We start from the raw sequence: 18,202 nt of genomic DNA, 5'->3' as shown, positions 1-18,202 counted from the left end.
TCTCTAGTTCTCCCTTGGACACAAACTCCTTCTTCCTCCACAAGTCTGAGAGGTAAACCATCCCATGTTCCTCCAATTTATTTATGATTTCGTTCTTTATGCCTAAATCTTGGACCCATTTTGATCTAATCTTAGTATGTGGTGTTAAATGTGGGTCCATGCCTAGTTTCTGCCATACTAATTTCCAGTTTTCCCAGCAGTTTTTGTCAAATAATGAATTCTTATCCCAAAATTTGGGATCTTTGGGTTTGTCAAAGATTAGATTGCTATTTTTATTCACTATCTTGTCCTGTGAACCTAACCTATGCCACTGATCAACTAGTCTATTTCTTAGCCAATACCAAATGGTTTTGGTGACTGTTGCTTTATAATATAGCTTTAAATCAGGTACACTTAGACCACCTTCCTCTGACTTTTTTTTCATTAGTTCCCTTGCAATTCTCGACGTTTTATTCTTCCATATGAATTTTGTTGTTATTTTTTCTAGGTCATTGAAATAGTTTCTTGGGAGTCTGATTGGTATAGCACTAAATAAATAGATTAGTTTGGGGAGTATTGTCATCTTTATTATATTCGCTCGGCCTATCCAAGAACATTGAATGTCTTTCCAATTATTTAAATCTGACTTTATTTTTGTGGCAAGTGTTTTTGCTCATATAATTCCTGACTCTCCTTTGGTAGATATATTCCCAAATATTTGATACTATCGACTGTTATTTTGAATGGAATTTCTCTTTGTATCTCTTGCTGTTGGATTGTGTTGGTAATGTATAAAAATCCTGAGGATTTATGTGGATTTATTTTGTATCCTGCGACTTTGCTAAAATTCTGAATTATTTCTAATAGCTTTTTAGCAGAGTCTTTGGGGTTCTCTAAGTATACCATCATGTCATCTGCAAAAAGTGACAATTTTATTTCTTCATTTCCTACTCTAATTCCTTGGATCTCTTTCTCAGCTCTTATTGCCAAGGCTAGAGTTTCTAGTACTATATTGAATAGTAATGGTGATAGTGGGCAACCTTGTTTCACTCCTGATCTTACAGGGAAAGGTTCTAGTTTATCACCATTACATATGATGTTTACTGAAGGTTTTAAATATATGCTCCTTATTATTTTAAGGAATAGTCCATTTATTCCTATACTCTCAAGCGTTTTTAGTAGGAATGGATGTTGGATTTTATCAAATGCCTTTTCTGCATCTATTGAGATGATCATATGGTTTTTATTAATTTGATTATTAATATGGTCAATTATACTAATAGTTTTCCTAATATTAAACCAGCCCTGCATTCCTGGTATAAATCCCACTTGGTCATAGTGTATTATCCTGGGAATGATTTTCTGAAGTCTATTTGCTAATATCTTATTTAAGATTTTAGTATCAATATTCATTAAGGAAATTGGTCTATAGTTTTCTTTCTCAGTTTTTGATCTACCTGGTTTAGGTATCAGTACCATGTCTGTGTCATAGAAGGAATTTGGTAGGACTCCTTCAATCCCTATTTTTTCAAATAGTTTACATAGCATTGGAGTTAGTTGTTCTTTAAATGTTTGGTAGAATTCACCTGTAAATCCATCTGGTCCTGGGGACTTTTTCTTAGGAAGTTGGTTAATAGCTTGGTCTATTTCTTTTTCTGAGATGGGACTATTTAGACTACTTACTTCTTCCTCTGTTAATCTGGGCAAGCTATATTTTTGAAGGTATTCTTCCATTTCTTTTAAGTTATCGAATTTATCGGCATAAAGTTGAGCAAAGTAGCTCCTAACTATTGTTCTAATTTCCTCTTCATTAGTGGTGAGTTCACCCTTTTCATTTTCAAGACTATCAATTTGCTTTTTCTCTTTCCTTTTTTTAATCAGGTTTACTAAGGGTTTGCCTATTTTGTTGGTTTTTTCATAAAACCAACTCTTAGTTTTATTAATTAATTCAATAGTTTTTTTACTTTCAATTTTATTAATCTCACCTTTTATTTTTTGAATTTCAAGTTTTGTGTTTGTCTGGGGGTTTTTAATTTGTTCCTTTTCTAGCAATTTTAGTTGTAAACCCAATTCGTTGGCCCTCTCTTTCTCTATTTTATGCAGGTAGGCCTGTAGAGATATAAAACTTCCCCTAATTACTGCTTTGGCTGTATCCCACACATTTTGGTATGATGTCTCATTATTGTCATTTTCTTGGGTGAAGTTATTAATTATGTCTATGATTTGCTGTTTTACCCAATCATTCTTTAGTATAAGATTATTTAGTTTCCAATTATTTTTTGGTCTATTTTCCCCTGGCTTTTTATTAAATGTTATTTTGATTGCATTATGGTCTGAAAAGGATGCATTTACTATTTCTGCCTTACTGCATTTGATTTTGAGGTTTTTATGCCCTAGTATATGATCAATTTTTGTATAGGTTCCATGAACTGCTGAGAAGAAAGTATATTCCTTTCTGTCTCCATTTAGCTTTCGCCAAAGATCTATCATATCAAACTTCTCTAGTATTCTATTTACCTCTTTGACTTCTTTCTTATTTATTTTGTGGTTTGATTTATCTAATTCTGATAGTGCAAGGTTGAGATCTCCCACTATTATAGTTTTGCTATCTATTTCCTCTTGCAGCTCTCTTAATTTCTCTTTTAAGAATTTAGATGCTGCACCACTTGGTGCATACATGTTTAATATTGATACTGCTTCACTATTGATGCTTCCCTTTAGCAGGATATAATGCCCTTCCTTATCTCTTTTAATTAGATCAATTTTTGTTTTTGCTTGATCTGAGATGAGGATGGCTACTCCTGCTTTTTTGGTTTTGCCTGAAGCATAATAGATTCTGCTCCACCCTTTTACTTTTAGTTTGAATGTCTCATCCTGTTTCAGGTGTGTTTCCTGTAAACAACATATAGTAGGATTCTGACTTTTAATCCAGTCTGCTAACTGCTTCCTCTTTATGAGGCAGTTTGCCCCATTCACATTTATGGTTAGAAGGACTAATTCTATATTGCTTGCCATCCTATTAACCCCTGCTTATGCTTTTCCCCTTTCCTTCCCTTTTACCCTCCTATCCAGTATTAAACTGGTGAACACCACTTGCTTTTCACAGCCCTCCCTTTTTAGGATCCCTCCCCCACCTTAAAGATCCTCCCCTTATTTTACCCCTTTTCCTCGAAATTACTGTATTCCCTTCCCCTTAGCTTACTCCTTCCCTTTCACTTTTCAATGAAGTGGAAGAAGTTTCACCATAAATCGAATATGTCTATTGATACACGCTATGTTCATCTCCCTCCTTTCTTTCTCTCAGATATAATAGGTTACCTTTACCTCTTCATGAGATGTAGTACCACCACTTTATACTTTTTTATGATATAATCTCCTTTCCACCTCTAGTTTCTAATACAAATTGTACATATGTTCTTTACATATTTTTTTGACAGAAGTATAGTTCTCAAGATTTCTTTTTACCTTTTTTAGAAGTCTCTTGAGTTCTGTATTTGAAGATCAAACCTCTTATGTAGGTCTGGTTTTTTCATCAAAAATAGATGGAATTCATTTATTTCGTTAAATGTCCATCTTCTTCCCTGGAAAACGATGCTCATTCTTGCTGGGTAAGTTATTCTTGGCTGCATACCAAGTTCCTTAGCCTTTCGGAATATCATGTTCCAGGCCCTGCGTTCTTTTAATGTGGATGCTGCTAGATCCTGTGTTATCCTTATTGTGGATCCTCCATATCTGAATTGTTTTTTTCTAGCAGCTTCCAATATCTTTTCCTTTGTCTGATGCTTCTTGAACTTGGCCACTATATTTCTTGGCGTTTTGATTTTAGGGTCCCTTTCAGTAGGTGATCAATGAATTTTCTCAATGTCTATTTTACCCTCTGTTTCCAAAACGTCTGGGCAGTTCTCTTTGATAATTTCCTCGAAAATGGTGTCCAAGCTCTTTTTTTCCTCCCATTTTTCAGGGAGTCCAATTATTCTCAAATTGTCTCTCCTGGATCTGTTTTCCAGGTCTGTTGTCTTTCTGGTAAGGTACTTGACAGTCTTTTCAATTGTTTCATTTCTCTCGTTTTGCTTGACTCCCTCTTGGTTTCTCCTTGAGTCATTCATTTCTACTTTTTCCAGTCTAATTTTCAATGATGTATTTTCTTCACTCACTTTTTTTATATCTCTTTGTAATTGTCCAATTGAGTTTTTATCTTCTATGGAATTTTTTTCCATTTTATCCATTTTATTTTTTAGAGAGCTGATTTCTTTTTCCAGCTCTCTAATCCTGTTTTCCTTGGAGTTGTTTACCTTTTCCAGCTCACTAATCCTGTTTTCCTTGGAGTTGTTTACCTTTTCCAGCTCACTAATCTTGTTTCTCAATGATTTGATTTCTTTATCCATTCTGTCTTTGAATGCATGGGATGACTTCTCCAGGCTCTCTTGCCAAGCTTCCCTTTCCTTTTCCCATTTCTCTTCCAGCTCTCTTGTGAGAGCCTTTTTGATTTCCTCTATGAGGTTCTTTTGTATTGAGGAGCAGCTTATATCCCTCCCAGGGGATACATCTGGGGACAGTCTGTTCCTAGTCTCCTCAGCATTTGAAGTCTGCTCCCTCTCCACACAGAAGCTGTCAATGGTTAGAGCCCTTTTGAATTTTTTGTTCATTTTGTCAGAGTAGGAATCAAAGAAAACAAACTGACAAGAGAAACAATTGGTCTGTTTTGCGGGGGATAGGGCTGGATGGTATTAATGGGCTTCCTCTACAGACTGGGGGTAGGGCAGCAGAGAGCCACTAACAGAACAGCAATGACTGTACTGAGTCTGCGCTCTGAGGCTCCGAGAACGCACCGAGTCAGTCCAGGTGGGGGTTGGGGGTGGCCGGGCTCTGAGAGACGCTGGCTTTCTGGGGTTTTAATCTTCACCTCCGGTGTTTACACCCTCTCCGCTGCTCCTGGCTTGCTGCCAAGATGGAGCATCCACACTGGGGCAAAAGCCCTTTCGCAGAAACGGCCGAGATCACACCCCTCCCCCTCGGGTCTGAGCTGTGTGAGCTGCCTGTCTTGCTCTGGCTGTCTGCCCTCAGTCTGCGCCCAGTCTGATTGACCCTCCCCCGAACAAACACAGACCTTTTCTGGCGACTTTCAAGGATGTCTTCTCTTGGTGATAATTTGTGGATTTCTTTCTGGGTCAAGCATTAAGTCAGAGGCTTGTCATGAAGTAAGTTCTGAGAGAAAACGAGGAGCTCAAGCAGCTGTCTGCCTCCACGCCGCCATCTTGGCCGGAAGTCGACTTTGGAATATCCTACCAAATTGAAAAATCTTTGATTTCATGTGGTGAATTGTCATTATATTTTCATAGTTGTTATAGTTTTGAACGTTGTTTGTACAGTGTTGTTGTTATTGTATAAAATGTTATCCTAGATTTTATTTTTCATTTCATTCTTTGTTTATAAAAGGTTTCAAGATTCTTCATTTTTATAATATTTATGTTATAGTATAAATTATTTAATGTAGTATTAGTTCACATCTTTTTGAAAATCTATTCCCTCATTTTGTATAGCACAGTGATATTTCATAACATTCATATGTCACAATTTATTTAGCTATTCTTAAACTAATGGACATCCCTTTAGTTTCCAGTTTTTTCATCAGTAAATGAGTTGATAAAATATTTTGTATTTATGTGAACTTTACTTTTTTGACCTCTTTGGCATATAGTCAGAGAAACAAAAAGAAATTTAATATTTAGTAATTTTGTGTGTTTAATTCCAAATTTCATTCCAGAATGAGCTGTACCCATTCACAGGTCTACCTGTTTTTCCATAGCCCTTCCAACATTTATCATTGTCTTTTTAATATTTTGACAGTATGATGGTTGTGTGATCTCACACTTTAAAAAATCATAAATCCTTATAGGAATAATTTGTTTCCCATATTAGCAAAATGAACATATCATCTTAGCCTTAACTTATTTAGAAGTTTTAACTTTATCATTAAAATATGATAAGGGAAAATTGATGCTCACTAATGTGATAAAGTCACAGAAAAACATAGATATTCCAATAGATACTAGTCAATACTAATTCTTATTAAGTACTAAGAAATGTTGCATTCCAATTCTAAGTCTTTTGTAGATGTATGACACTGGGCCCTCAGAACATCAATAACAAGTCAATGTTACTTGAGTGCTGCTATCTTTTTCATTTGTATTTATTCACTAAGATATCATCTTGCTTTATTGCCAAACCTAGAGATCCTATTATAACACAGAGTCCATTATTTACTTCTTCTTCCCCTGAGAATCTTTGTGCTTTGTGACTTGAGTTCCAAGCTGTATCTATCTTGGGGGTCTGTAAACAGAAAGTTGAACTTCAAGATCAGGAAGATATACAAACTCTTTAGTGTGAGAGATTCCTGGGGATAACTTCACAACACCAGTCTCTTCATAGCCTTGGGTATCTGGAGGAAGAAGAGTTGATAAAGTTTTACAATGAAATCTAAGAAAATGCAATAGGGATGAAGATTCTCACTGGAAGTATGTAAATAGCTGCTTCAAGATAAGAAAGGATTTATTTTTAATCCTACACCAAATCTTACAGTATGAAAGTATGCTAAAAATCATGGAAAAGCTATAGCTACTATTTTTGATGATTCTGAGTAAACCTATATGTTTAAAAAGATGACTGTGGAATTAATACATGGTTTTAAGCCACATTTATGCAAGTGAGATTTTGAGGGAAATTTCAGCAAGTATTTGGATCAATGTTTCTTTACAGAAACATTGATTTTTCCTTTATAGAAGAACAATTTGGAAATGAAATTTTCAGATAATGGTATTTCTTGCTCTTTTACAACTATAAAAATCTTAAATAGGGTGAACATGCATTTTTAATTTGGGTTAATTTTCAACCAATATTATGTTTTTGAGAAGTTTTTTTTTGGTTTGTTTTTGTTTTTGCATGTGGGGGTCATGGGGAAGAGGAGAAAGCAGAGAAGAGGCATGCTATCCCCTTAGGGCATGTTGTTTGGCTTATATACTTTTTTGAAACTGGCATAAAACCTTATGAATGAGGCACACTGCCATTATAACAGATGGGGATACATGGGAACTAGAGCAAGCATTAAATTTGACTATTATGGCCCACATTCCCATGCAAGAATGTAGACATGATCTATAGCGCTCTCATGAGGAATGTTAAACTTGAATAATTTTACTATTTCATTTCAGGGTTAGGAACAAAAAAGTAAGAATTGTGAATTAGTTTTTATGGGATATTAAAATAATTTTAAGATGGATAATTCAGATATTATTTGAATTTTTCCTTAATATTGACAATTCCATATACAATGTGTTTAAAACCAAATCCTCAGATATGAATTTGAAAGACTAGATGAATTCAGGGATACTCGATTTAAATTGTTGTTTATGCAGATAAAAATAGTAGCAACTTAGTGAAAAAGCATTCTATTTTAAAATTTTTATATATTTTTTTTCTAAATTTCCATATGTTAAATTATAGTGCTAATTATTGTTATCCTTATAAATAAAATATTATTACCATTTGTAAAATAAAGTCAACTTGAAAAATGATTGCTGAGATGACACACACAGGTTATATATATATGTAGATAGATACACACAGGTAAACATACAGAAATAGATACAGATAGACAAATAGATAGATAGTCATAGACAGAGAGACTGACAGATAAATAGATAGATGATAGATAGATAGATAGACAGACAGACAGATAGATAGTTGTAGTTGTCCTTCATTTTTGAAGAGGACTAAAATGGTATCATTACTTGGGGTCAAGACATGTTATGTTTGATTTTGATTGATCAGGTCAATATATGTTTGGAAGGTTCTATTACAAATTAGACACAGATAGTCCATGTGAATATTTAGAGTGGAATTGTCTCTAAATTTGTACATCTCCCATTTCTTTTGAGCTACTACAATTCTGCTTTGTTCACAGAATACAAGACCTTTTTTGATATAGACATGCCTTGCTGGGTGGTCCTCTTTCTCTACTTGTGTCTCCCATTTTCCACAATTGATTCCAAAGATCTTTGGAGAGATGCTGAGAATTTCCTTGTGATATTTCTTCTGACCTTTACATGAGACATTGTCTTGTATGGCAAGCATATTTTTGGTAGAATTTGATTGTTTGAGAGTTCAGCTCACAACATTGGTGCTTGGTACCTTATTTTTACAGGTGATCTTGATTCTGTGATTCTGAAAAATCACTGGCAAGAAAAAAGTGTGTGAATATGCTTATACATAAATACACACATATGATCATAAGAGTAAATTAATTTTGAATTGGGCCTTAGGAATGAATATAATTTTGCAGACTGATTCTGAGGAGATGAAGCATTGGCCCATTGTGTGATAAAAAGCAAGAAAGGAGCAAGAAAAATCATGGCCCATTATGAGAATACAGACTGTACCCATTATTTGGAATATGGGAAAGGTGAAGAAGAATATAAGATTGGAGAAGGACAGGCAACAGTATGGAAGAATAATTAAATAACAGACCAAGAAGAGATGTAAGAAACTAACCAAAATCCTTTCTTTTATAGATGTAGAAACTGAGTCTCAGAGATGTTATGTGACTTGTAGTGTTCAAAAAATAATTTACACTGCTTAGGACTTAGGAATACAGAGACTGTGTGTGCTTTGGGCTTTGATGGGCTGAAACATTTTGACTTTTTTTCTGTAGGCAATTGAGAGACCAAAAAAATTTCTGAACAAAAATGGTGACATAATCCTTGCTATATTTTATAGAACTTTATCTAACATTAATGGGGGAAGCATATTATGACAGCCAAGGCAAGTTGTTTCAGATCCTAAAAAGAGAGAGTTTGAGTAAGAGTGGAAAATGTGTAAGGAATATTTTATGATATAATCAAAGGGAATTGATGACTGACTCAATATGTTCTTGATATAGGAGAGGAGTCACTCACAATTTTTGTGGATAAGCGGAAGTTGAGCAAGAGATCAGAAGGAAGTGATTCTACAACCAATAGTTCCTCAGTCACTCTTGAGACTCTTCATCAACTTGCTGCTTCCTATTTTATTGACAGGGACAGCACACTACGGAGACTTCACCACATTCAAATTGCATCCACTGCCATAAAGGTATGAGTTTGTTCTGCAATTGTGTAGCTCTATATTTTTCTTTCTTTGAAAAACAGAAATATGCATTAATTACTATGAAAATTAGCTGAGTATTATTTTGTTTCCCATTCTTTTATACTATGCATTTGTTATTGTGAGGTATTTTTGACACTAATTTCACTTGGAAGTTCAGTCTTGAACCTTAAAGCTTTTTTAATTAGGCAGCACAAAATTAAATCTATCCTAATTAGGTTACAGAAAACTGATTTGTTTTATTGAATTAGGGTCAATGCATGTTGTGTGAATGTAGATTTACCATTAACTTGAAGGAAGTGAGTGAATTTTATGTTTTTTTTCCTCCAAAAAACTGTTTTTCATTTGAAGTAATTGAGGAATTATGGTCTCCAAACTCTTAATTGTGCACCCATACCAATGGAATATTTAGAGCATGTCTTACTAAACATATGAACATTTGTTTGCTTAAAAATTGACTATGTTTTGCTATACTTAAACACATAAAACACACACACATATACATACATATATGCACACACATATAATTTATGTATAAATTTCAAGATACATATTAATTGGGAATTTTTTAAAGAATGTGTTTAAAAGATAATGTGTTTACAAACACATATGTGTGTACATGTATGTATATATATATATATATATATATATATATATATATATATATATATATATATATAATTATAGATGCAGAACTAGAAGAAATCTCAAAAGCCTTCTAGTTCAAGTTCCTCACTTTATAGATAAGAAAGCTGAGACTTAGGAAGATGATTTATTTTATTTAAACATAAAAATAATCATTTCAATCTCAATAATTATATAATTATTAATCTTTTCAGTGAGAATAGTATAGATATATGTTTCATTGTTATTTTTGTTTATTACTGTGACAGCAATATGATAAGTGCAATTCTAAGTTCAATATATCTTGAGACTTGGTTTAAAGGCTGTCATAGATGACAAAGATCATTATATACCATAAATCTAAATGGCTGAAGAGCATTTTTGTTACCTGGGCAAACCTCGTCATGGTCCTCATTTTATAATCCTACCCACCAATTTTGCAAAGCTTTTGGCTGAAATTCAGTTACTAAATTTCTATCTTCCCTGATATCACTTAGTTGTTCTTGCAAAATAATTAGTGTTGAATTTCTCTAGGTTTAACAAATTTATTCAAAGCCCATTGAAGCTATTTGAATGAATTTTAGATTAACACTTGAGAAAATTATATTTTTAAGTTTTTAGAGTATACAAATAGATTTTTATAGCTGACATTTACATTGTTTTCTGAAGCTTTTTTGGTTGTTTGTTTGTTTTCAGTAAAGCTTAGCTTTAAAATATCTTGTTGTTTGTGATGCCTTTATACTATTATTAAACTCTCACAAAACAAAACTATGAATTTCAGCAAGGCTAATCATTAAAGGGAGTAAATAAAATCTTGATCTTTAACCAAATTTCTTTTCATATTTGATTAAATTGCAGTTGGTTCTCAGTCACAGTGACTGAAGAGCAAGTATTAGGAATATAAAAACTTTATATATATGTATATAAACAAAATTGCAGATCAATTTTGTTTCTTATTTGTGCTCCAAGTATTAATGTTATCTTCAGTCCTTGATTTCTTTGCAAGAATCTATTTAAACTATTTGTCCATTTCATCTGTAAAAAAAAAAAAAAAAAAAAAAAAAAGAGTTAGGCATATTGTTCAAGTGCCAGTTCTGGTTGGGTCCTTGATGCAGTTCCTACTGTGTTCAGAAAGCTTGTTTGTCCTACTTTCTCAAGGAGGACCATGTCATTAGGGAGATGATGTCATGATATACAAGTAAATTATATTTAAGTGAAGGAGGGAGGTACAAAATTTCTTCCTCTCCTCTTCTGAGCTCTTTAAATCTAGTGGCAAGATATGGATCAAAACAACTATAGGTGTCTCCAATTCAGTGGGAGACCTTGGTCTTTTTAAGCTAAGCTCTTTCATAGGTCTCAGTTTGAGACCTATTTTGAGAATTCACATCCATTCAGTGAATAAGGCTAGATAAGAAAACAATTTACCTAGTTTAAAAAAAAAAGGCATAGTATGCTGAAAGTGAAAATGTAAAATTATTGTCACTCCTGGATGAAATTATAGATTGTTTCTGTGACTTACTGTTTGACCCACTCATGCTTTAGAATTGGATTATTTAATTTCCAATTGGTTTTTAGTCTCTCCCTGCTGTTTTATTGAATATAATTTTTATCACATTGTAGTCTGAAAAGGAAGAATTTAATATTTCTGCCTTTGTTTGCCATTTAATTGTGAGGTTTTTATGCTCTAATATATGGTCATTTTTTTGTATAAGTGTCACATACTGCCAAGAAAAAGGTGAATTCCTTTCTGTCCTTCTTTAATTTTGTCCAGAAGTTTATCATATCTAGATTTTTCTCCCTAGGTTCTATCTTGTTTATTTTGTGGTTAGCTCTATCTGATTCTGAGAGAGGAAGATGGAGATCCCCTACCAGAATGGTTTTGCTGTCTCTTTCTTCCTGTAACCGGATCAAATTTTTTTGGAATTTGTTTGTTCTACCACTTGATGTATATACATTTAGTATATGCTTCATTGCTTACAGTACCCTTTATCAAGATACACTTTCCTTCCTTATCTTTTTTAATAAGATCTATTTTTTACTTTTGCTTTATCTGAGATCATAATGCTATCCCTACTTTTTTTTTTTTATATGTGTATACATATAAGTACATAAACATATAAAAACACTCCCTTGAGTTTTAAAATAGGAAATCTGTGTTTTGTGAATATATTTTCATAAATATAAGATTATTATACAGAGTAAGCAAATTTCTAATTTAAAAAATTTTCAAATTCTTATTTTCTTTTATTTTTTCTGTTTAAATTGTATTTAATATTTTTCCCACTTACATTCAAAACAATTTTTTCACATTTTTTAAAGGTTTTTGAGTCCTAAGTTCTCTCCTTTATCCCCACCCACAATTAAGAAACCATATGTGAAATATACCAACATTTCCGTAAGTTGTGGAAATCAAGTTGTGGAAAAAAACAAAAAAACAAAAAAAACAAAAAAACAAAAACAAAAACAGATCTCGCTTACTAAGGAAATTAAAAACCTTCAAGAAAAATTAATAATAAAAAGAGAGATAGAGTAATAGAGAATGCTTTGATCTATTTTCAAACTCTTATCAGTTCCATCTGTGGGTATGGATAGGATTTTTCATCATAAATTCTTTAAAGTAAGTGTCAATGATTGTACTACAAAGAACAACAAAATCATTTACTATTTGTCATTCAAGAACATTGCCATTTTTTGTATACAATATATTTCACTTTGAACATAGAGGATTTTTTCAGGTTTTTTTTTTTTTTTTTTTTTTTCTTCCTGAGAGCATCCCGCTTATCATTTTCCAGAGAATAATAATATTCCATCAGAGAAACTTGCTTAGAAAATTGTTTTACAATTATTATAGCTAATTGTATTTCCCTCATTTATTCTTTCGCCATATCTCTTCTCAAAAGTGTTTTGCTGCTGGCCACTCCCTTCCTCAATATGCCCTCTCTTTTATCACCCCCCCCCTTCCCATTTGCCATTCCCCTTCAATTTTCCTGCAGAGTAAGATAGATTTCTGTATCCCTAGTGAGTATGTATGTTATTTCCTATTTTAGCCAATTCTGATGGGAATAAGGTTTTCTCACTCCCCATTTCCCCCCTCTTCCACTGCATGGTAAAAGCCTTTTCTTTCCTCTTTTATTTTCATGGCTGATAATTTGCACCATTGTACTTCTCTCTTTCCCTTTCTCCCAGTATATTCCTCTTTCAACCCTTAATTTCATCATTAAAAAAATAAATAAATAGATATTATCCCTTCATATTCAATTCAAACCTATGCCCTCTGTTTATATATACACTCCTTCTAATTGCCATAATAATGAGAACATTCTAATGAGTTGAGAGTATTATCCTCCTATGTAGGAATGTAAATAAATAAACTTGATTAAATCCTTTTTGATATCACCTTCCTGTTTACTTTCTTATGCTTCTCCAGAGTTTTGTATTTGAAATCAAATTTCCCATTCAGTTTTGGTCTTTTCAACACCAACTTGAAAATCCTGTTTCATTAAATGACCACTTTTTCTTCTGAAGAATTATACTCAGTTTTGCTGGGTAGGTGATACTTAACTCCATTGCTCTCAGCAATATCATATCATAAGCCCTCCAATCCTTTAAAGTAGAAACTGCTAAATCTTGTGTTATCTCAACTATGACTCCATTTACTTGAATTGTTTCTCACTGGATGCTTGCAATATTTTCTCCTTGACCTGAGAGCTCCGAAATTTGTCTGTAACAGTGGGAATTTTAATTTTGGGATCTCTTTCAGGAGGTGATCAATGGATTCTTTTAATTTCTATCTTACCCTTTAGTTCTAGAATATCAGAACAGTTTTCCTTGATAATTTCCTGACAGATGATGTCTAGGCTCTTATTTTGATCATGACTTTCAGGTAGATCAATACTTTTTAAATGATCTCTCCTGGATTGATTTTCCAAGTCAGTTGTTTTTCCAATGAGATATTTCACTTTTTTTTTTTTCATTGTTTTTTGCTTTTGTTTTATTGTGTCTTGATTTCTTATAAAGCCATTCTTCCATTTGCTCAATTTTATTTTTTAAGGAATTATTTTCCTCAGTGAGTTTTTGTACATCCTTTCCCAATTGACCAATTTTGCTTTTTGAGGCATTTTTGTTTTCATTAGCTTTTCTTTTGCACCTCTCTCAATTCTTTCCATAATTTTTCCTCTATCTCTCTTAATTGATTTTTTCAAAGTCCCTTTTGAACTTTTCCATGGCATGAATCCATTTCTTATTTTTCTTGGAGACTTTAGATGTAGGAACTTTGATTTTATTATCATCTTCTGAATGTGTATTTTAATTCTCCTTGCCAATATAATAACTTTCAAAGGTCAGAATATTTTTTGGTTTTCTGATCATTTTTCTAACCTATTACTCAGCCTTTAACTCTTTGTTAAAGTAAGCTCTGTTTCTAGAGTGAGAGTGCCCTGTCCCAAGCTTCAGGGATTTTTTGCAGCTGTTTTAAGAAATCCTAGGAATCTGAACAAAAGCACTCTTTTTGCCCTGGAGCTGTTAAGTGAGTCCCCATCCTGATGGAGTTATATAAGATTTAGTGTACTGGCTGGGGTGCTGACTGAGCTGCTCAAGAACTGCACACCAGACTCCTACTGCCTTGTCACATAACCTCCCCACTGACCTTCAAAGTCCTCCCTGGTATCCCTGGGTTGAGAGGTCAAGAAGCCTCCAGCATTGCTGCTGATTCAGACGTCAGGCTGGATCTGGACTGCACTGGCGTGCCCATCCTGGTGTCATAGACATTTTCTGCTGAACTTCTAAATTGCCTCGACTGGAAAATGTTCTAGTCCATGTTTCTGGGTTTTCTGATTCTTTAATATGATTAGAATCATTATAAAAAAGAATTTGAAGCAGTTTGGGGGAGAGATTAGGGATGTTATTGCCTTTTCTCTGCCATCTTAGCTTCCAAATTTCTAAATTTTAAAGAAGCATTTTATATGCTTTAAAATGACCTCGTTATTTTTTTTTAAATAAAACATTAGTAAAATATATATTAACATAGTTTCTATATTTTGAGCTTTTAATTTAGATTATTGAAATACCTCTGAGGCAAATTTAAAAAATTCATTATGTGTTTTCCCAAGAAATATTTTAAAAATTGTTAGCAAAAAAATATTAAAATTGTTCTAAAGGTCAATGTTTTGGCTAAAATTATACGTATATTATGTTTTTATTTTAGCCTATTATCTGCAGAATTGAATAAAATATTGAAAGAGAAGTTATGATCATACCCCCAACCTTCATTTAAATCACTGGAGAAAAACCATTTTATATTTTTAAATACCATATTGACCTTAATCTTGATAATAACTCTTACAGGATTAGCACTTGGTAGAAAAGTGGTTTAATTGCTTAAGGTAAAATCAATGAATTAATTTTATTTTTTGTCATATCACATCTTATTTTAAGAAAACACTACATTACTAGAAACAGTTTCCCTAGACTGGTTTTATGTTGATAGTTACAGGATTGCCTTCACTTCTTTTCCTCCCACTTTTAGATAGTTATTTTTAAACAGATCTTCTTTTATTTATTCACCTATTTATTTTAAATTCAATTGTATTTTATTTTCAGATACTCCTTCTATATCTTGTACTCTCCCATCCTAATGAGTATATAAGAAAAACAAAACCCATTATAAACATGTGTAATTCCCTAAAACAAATTCTCACAATGATCATGTCCTAGGAGTTCAAATCTATCTATATCGGTCTATTATTTATATACATACAAACATAAAAATAATATATAGCATGCAATAATATAAGCATAAACATCATAAACTATTTGTCTGGTACTGTGCTAATTGCTGAATATATAAGAAGCAAAAAGACATCTACATTAAAGGAGCTCACAGTTTAATGGAAGAGATAACATGCCAATGAATACATACAAACCAGCTAAATAAATAAATTCTATATATCTATGCACACACACATGCACACATATAGTTAGAAAGATACATGAAATATGTAATTATAATCAATTATATTTTATCTACTTATCTATATATTGATTTCAATCTATTTGTATGTATATGTGTGTATATAGCTATATGGACATGTAGATATCTACCTATGTGTATCTCCACATCAACAACAAAATAATAAAGACTTAAAGGTAAACAGCTTTGGGTGCCTTAAGAATTGTAATCAATTCAATGGTTAAGCACAATTACAGAAGCTCATGCTGAAACATTCTATCCACCACTAGGGGGTGATGAAATCAGCTTACTAATTAAGATACGGAAATGAAATATGTTTTATTTCTCTATATCTCTGTCTCTGTGTTTTTCTGTCTTCTATCTTCTTGGTCTCTGTTTGTCTCTCTCTGCCTGCTTGCCTCTCCCTCTATTTCTCTTTTTTTTTCTTCCTTCCTTCCTTCCTTCCTTCCTCCCTCCCTCCCTCCCTCCCTCCCTCCCTCTTTCTTTCTTTCTTTCTTTCTTTCTTCTTTCTTCTTTCTTTCTTTCTTTCTTTCTTTCTTTCTTTCTTTCTTTCTTTCTTTCTTTCTTTCTTTCTTTCTTCTTTCTTTCTTCTTTTCTTTCTTTCTTTCTTTCTTTCTTCTTCTTTCTTTCCTTCTTTCCTTCTTTCCTTCTTTCCTTCTTCCTTCTTTCCTTCTTTCCTTCTTTCCTTCTTTCCTTCTTTCCTTCTTTCCTTCTTTCCTTCTTTCTTTCTTCTTCTTTCTTTCTTTCTTTCTTTCTTCTTTCTTTCTTTCTTTCTTTCTTCTTTCTTTCTTTCTTCTTTCTTTCTTTCTTTCTTTCTTTCTTTCTTTCTTTCTTTCTTTCTTTCTTTCTTTCTTTCTTCTTCTTTCTTTCTTTCTTTCTTTCTTTCTTTCTTTCTTTCTTTCTTTCTTTCTTTCTTTCTCTGTCCCTATCTCCGTCTCTCCTCCCTCCCCCTCTTCTCAATTTTAATCTCAAAATTGCTTGGAAAACTGGAAGATAATGTTATGTCAGAAATTCTGCATAGGCCTACAATTCACACCTGATACCAAAATAAAGTTAAAATGGGCACATGATTTGGCATAAAAAAGATATTACCATTAACAAATTAGTGGAACAAGGGACAATTTATCAGATCTTTGGAGAAAGGAGGAATTTATCACTAAAGAACAAGAGTAGATAATGAAAGGCAAAATAGACAACTTTTATCACATTAAATTAAAAAGTGTTTGCCAGATAAAAACAGTAGAAACACAATTAAAAGGGAAGTATAACACTGGGGAAAAATCTTTACATCTAGTATTTATGATAAAGGTTATATTTCTAAAATATATAAGGAGCTATGGCAAATTTATTAGAATAAGATGCATTCCCCAATTGATAAATGGTCAAAGGTTATGAACAGAAAATTCTCAGATGATGAAATTTAAACCACCTATCATCATATGAAAAAACTTCTCTAAATCATTTTTAATTAGAGGAAATGCAAATTAAAACAACTCTGAGGTACTACCTCAAACCTCTCAGGTTGACTAAGATGACAGGAAAAGATAATGATAACTGTTGGAGGGGATGTAGCAAAACTGGGACACTAATGCATTGTTGTTGGAACTGTGAACAACTCCAACCATTCTGGAGAGCAGTTTGGAACTATGTTCAAAAGGCTATAAAACTGTGCAGATCCTTTGACCCAGTAGTAACACTAGTGAGTCTGTATCCCAAGGAAATCATAAAAGAGGGAGAGGGAAGCACATGTGCTAAAATGTTTGTAAAAGTTCTTTTTTGTGGTAGTAAAAAAATTGGAAAATGAGATGTCCATCAATTTGGGAATGGCTGAACAAGCATGTGATGGTAATGGAATATTATTGTTCTATAAAAAATGATGAATAAATTGATTGTAGAAAGGCCTAGAAAGATTTACACGAATTGATGCTGAGCAAAACAATCAGAACCAGGAATACATTGTACACGATAACAGTAAGCAATGATAAACTATGAAAGACTTGGCTCTTCTCAGTGGTTCAGTGATCCAAGGCAATCCCAATTGTTTTGGGACAGAAAATGCCATCTGCATCCAGAAAAAGAACTATGAGATTGAATGTAAATTAACACTTGCTATGTTCACTTCTTTTTATCTGTTTGTTTTTCTTTCCTATAATTTTTCCTTTTGCTCTGATTACTCTTTCCCAACATGATTCATAAAGCATAGCATATTAAAAATAAATAAATTTTAAAAATTGTAATCTTAGTCCATTACCTTTAGAAGTGCGTAGTCTTTCAACAAGAGTTTCTGTAAATGTGCTTGATCATTGGGTTGATTACACTTCCTAAGTGTTTTATCTTAACAACAGTGTTGTATAAAACTTCCTGGGGCAGAGCCAAGATGGCGGAAATGACACACATTTCTCTTTGACCTTGTCTACAACCCTCACACTAATTACATAATCCAGCCTCTGAATTAGCTTTGGACTGGCAGAACCCATAAATATTGGGAGTACA

General features: G+C 32.9%; 1 protein-coding gene across 5 annotated transcripts in view; it reads left to right on the top strand.

Annotated features, from left to right (window-relative positions):
* The window catches only part of BRINP3 (BMP/retinoic acid inducible neural specific 3), a 510,141-nt gene that overhangs the window by 298,997 nt on the left and 192,942 nt on the right, over positions 1–18,202 (top strand). For all 5 annotated transcript variants that reach the window (XM_074308611.1, XM_074308613.1, XM_074308612.1 and 2 more), the window contains exon 4: positions 8,915–9,105. In XM_074308611.1, the coding sequence (XP_074164712.1) occupies positions 8,915–9,105 (191 nt within the window). The remainder of the gene's footprint in view (positions 1–8,914; positions 9,106–18,202) is intronic.

Source organism: Sminthopsis crassicaudata, chromosome 4 (assembly GCF_048593235.1).
Source record: "Sminthopsis crassicaudata isolate SCR6 chromosome 4, ASM4859323v1, whole genome shotgun sequence".
Lineage (NCBI taxonomy): Eukaryota > Metazoa > Chordata > Mammalia > Dasyuromorphia > Dasyuridae > Sminthopsis > Sminthopsis crassicaudata.
The sequence above is the reverse complement of the archived record's forward strand: the minus strand, read 5'-3'. Positions and strand labels throughout refer to the sequence as shown.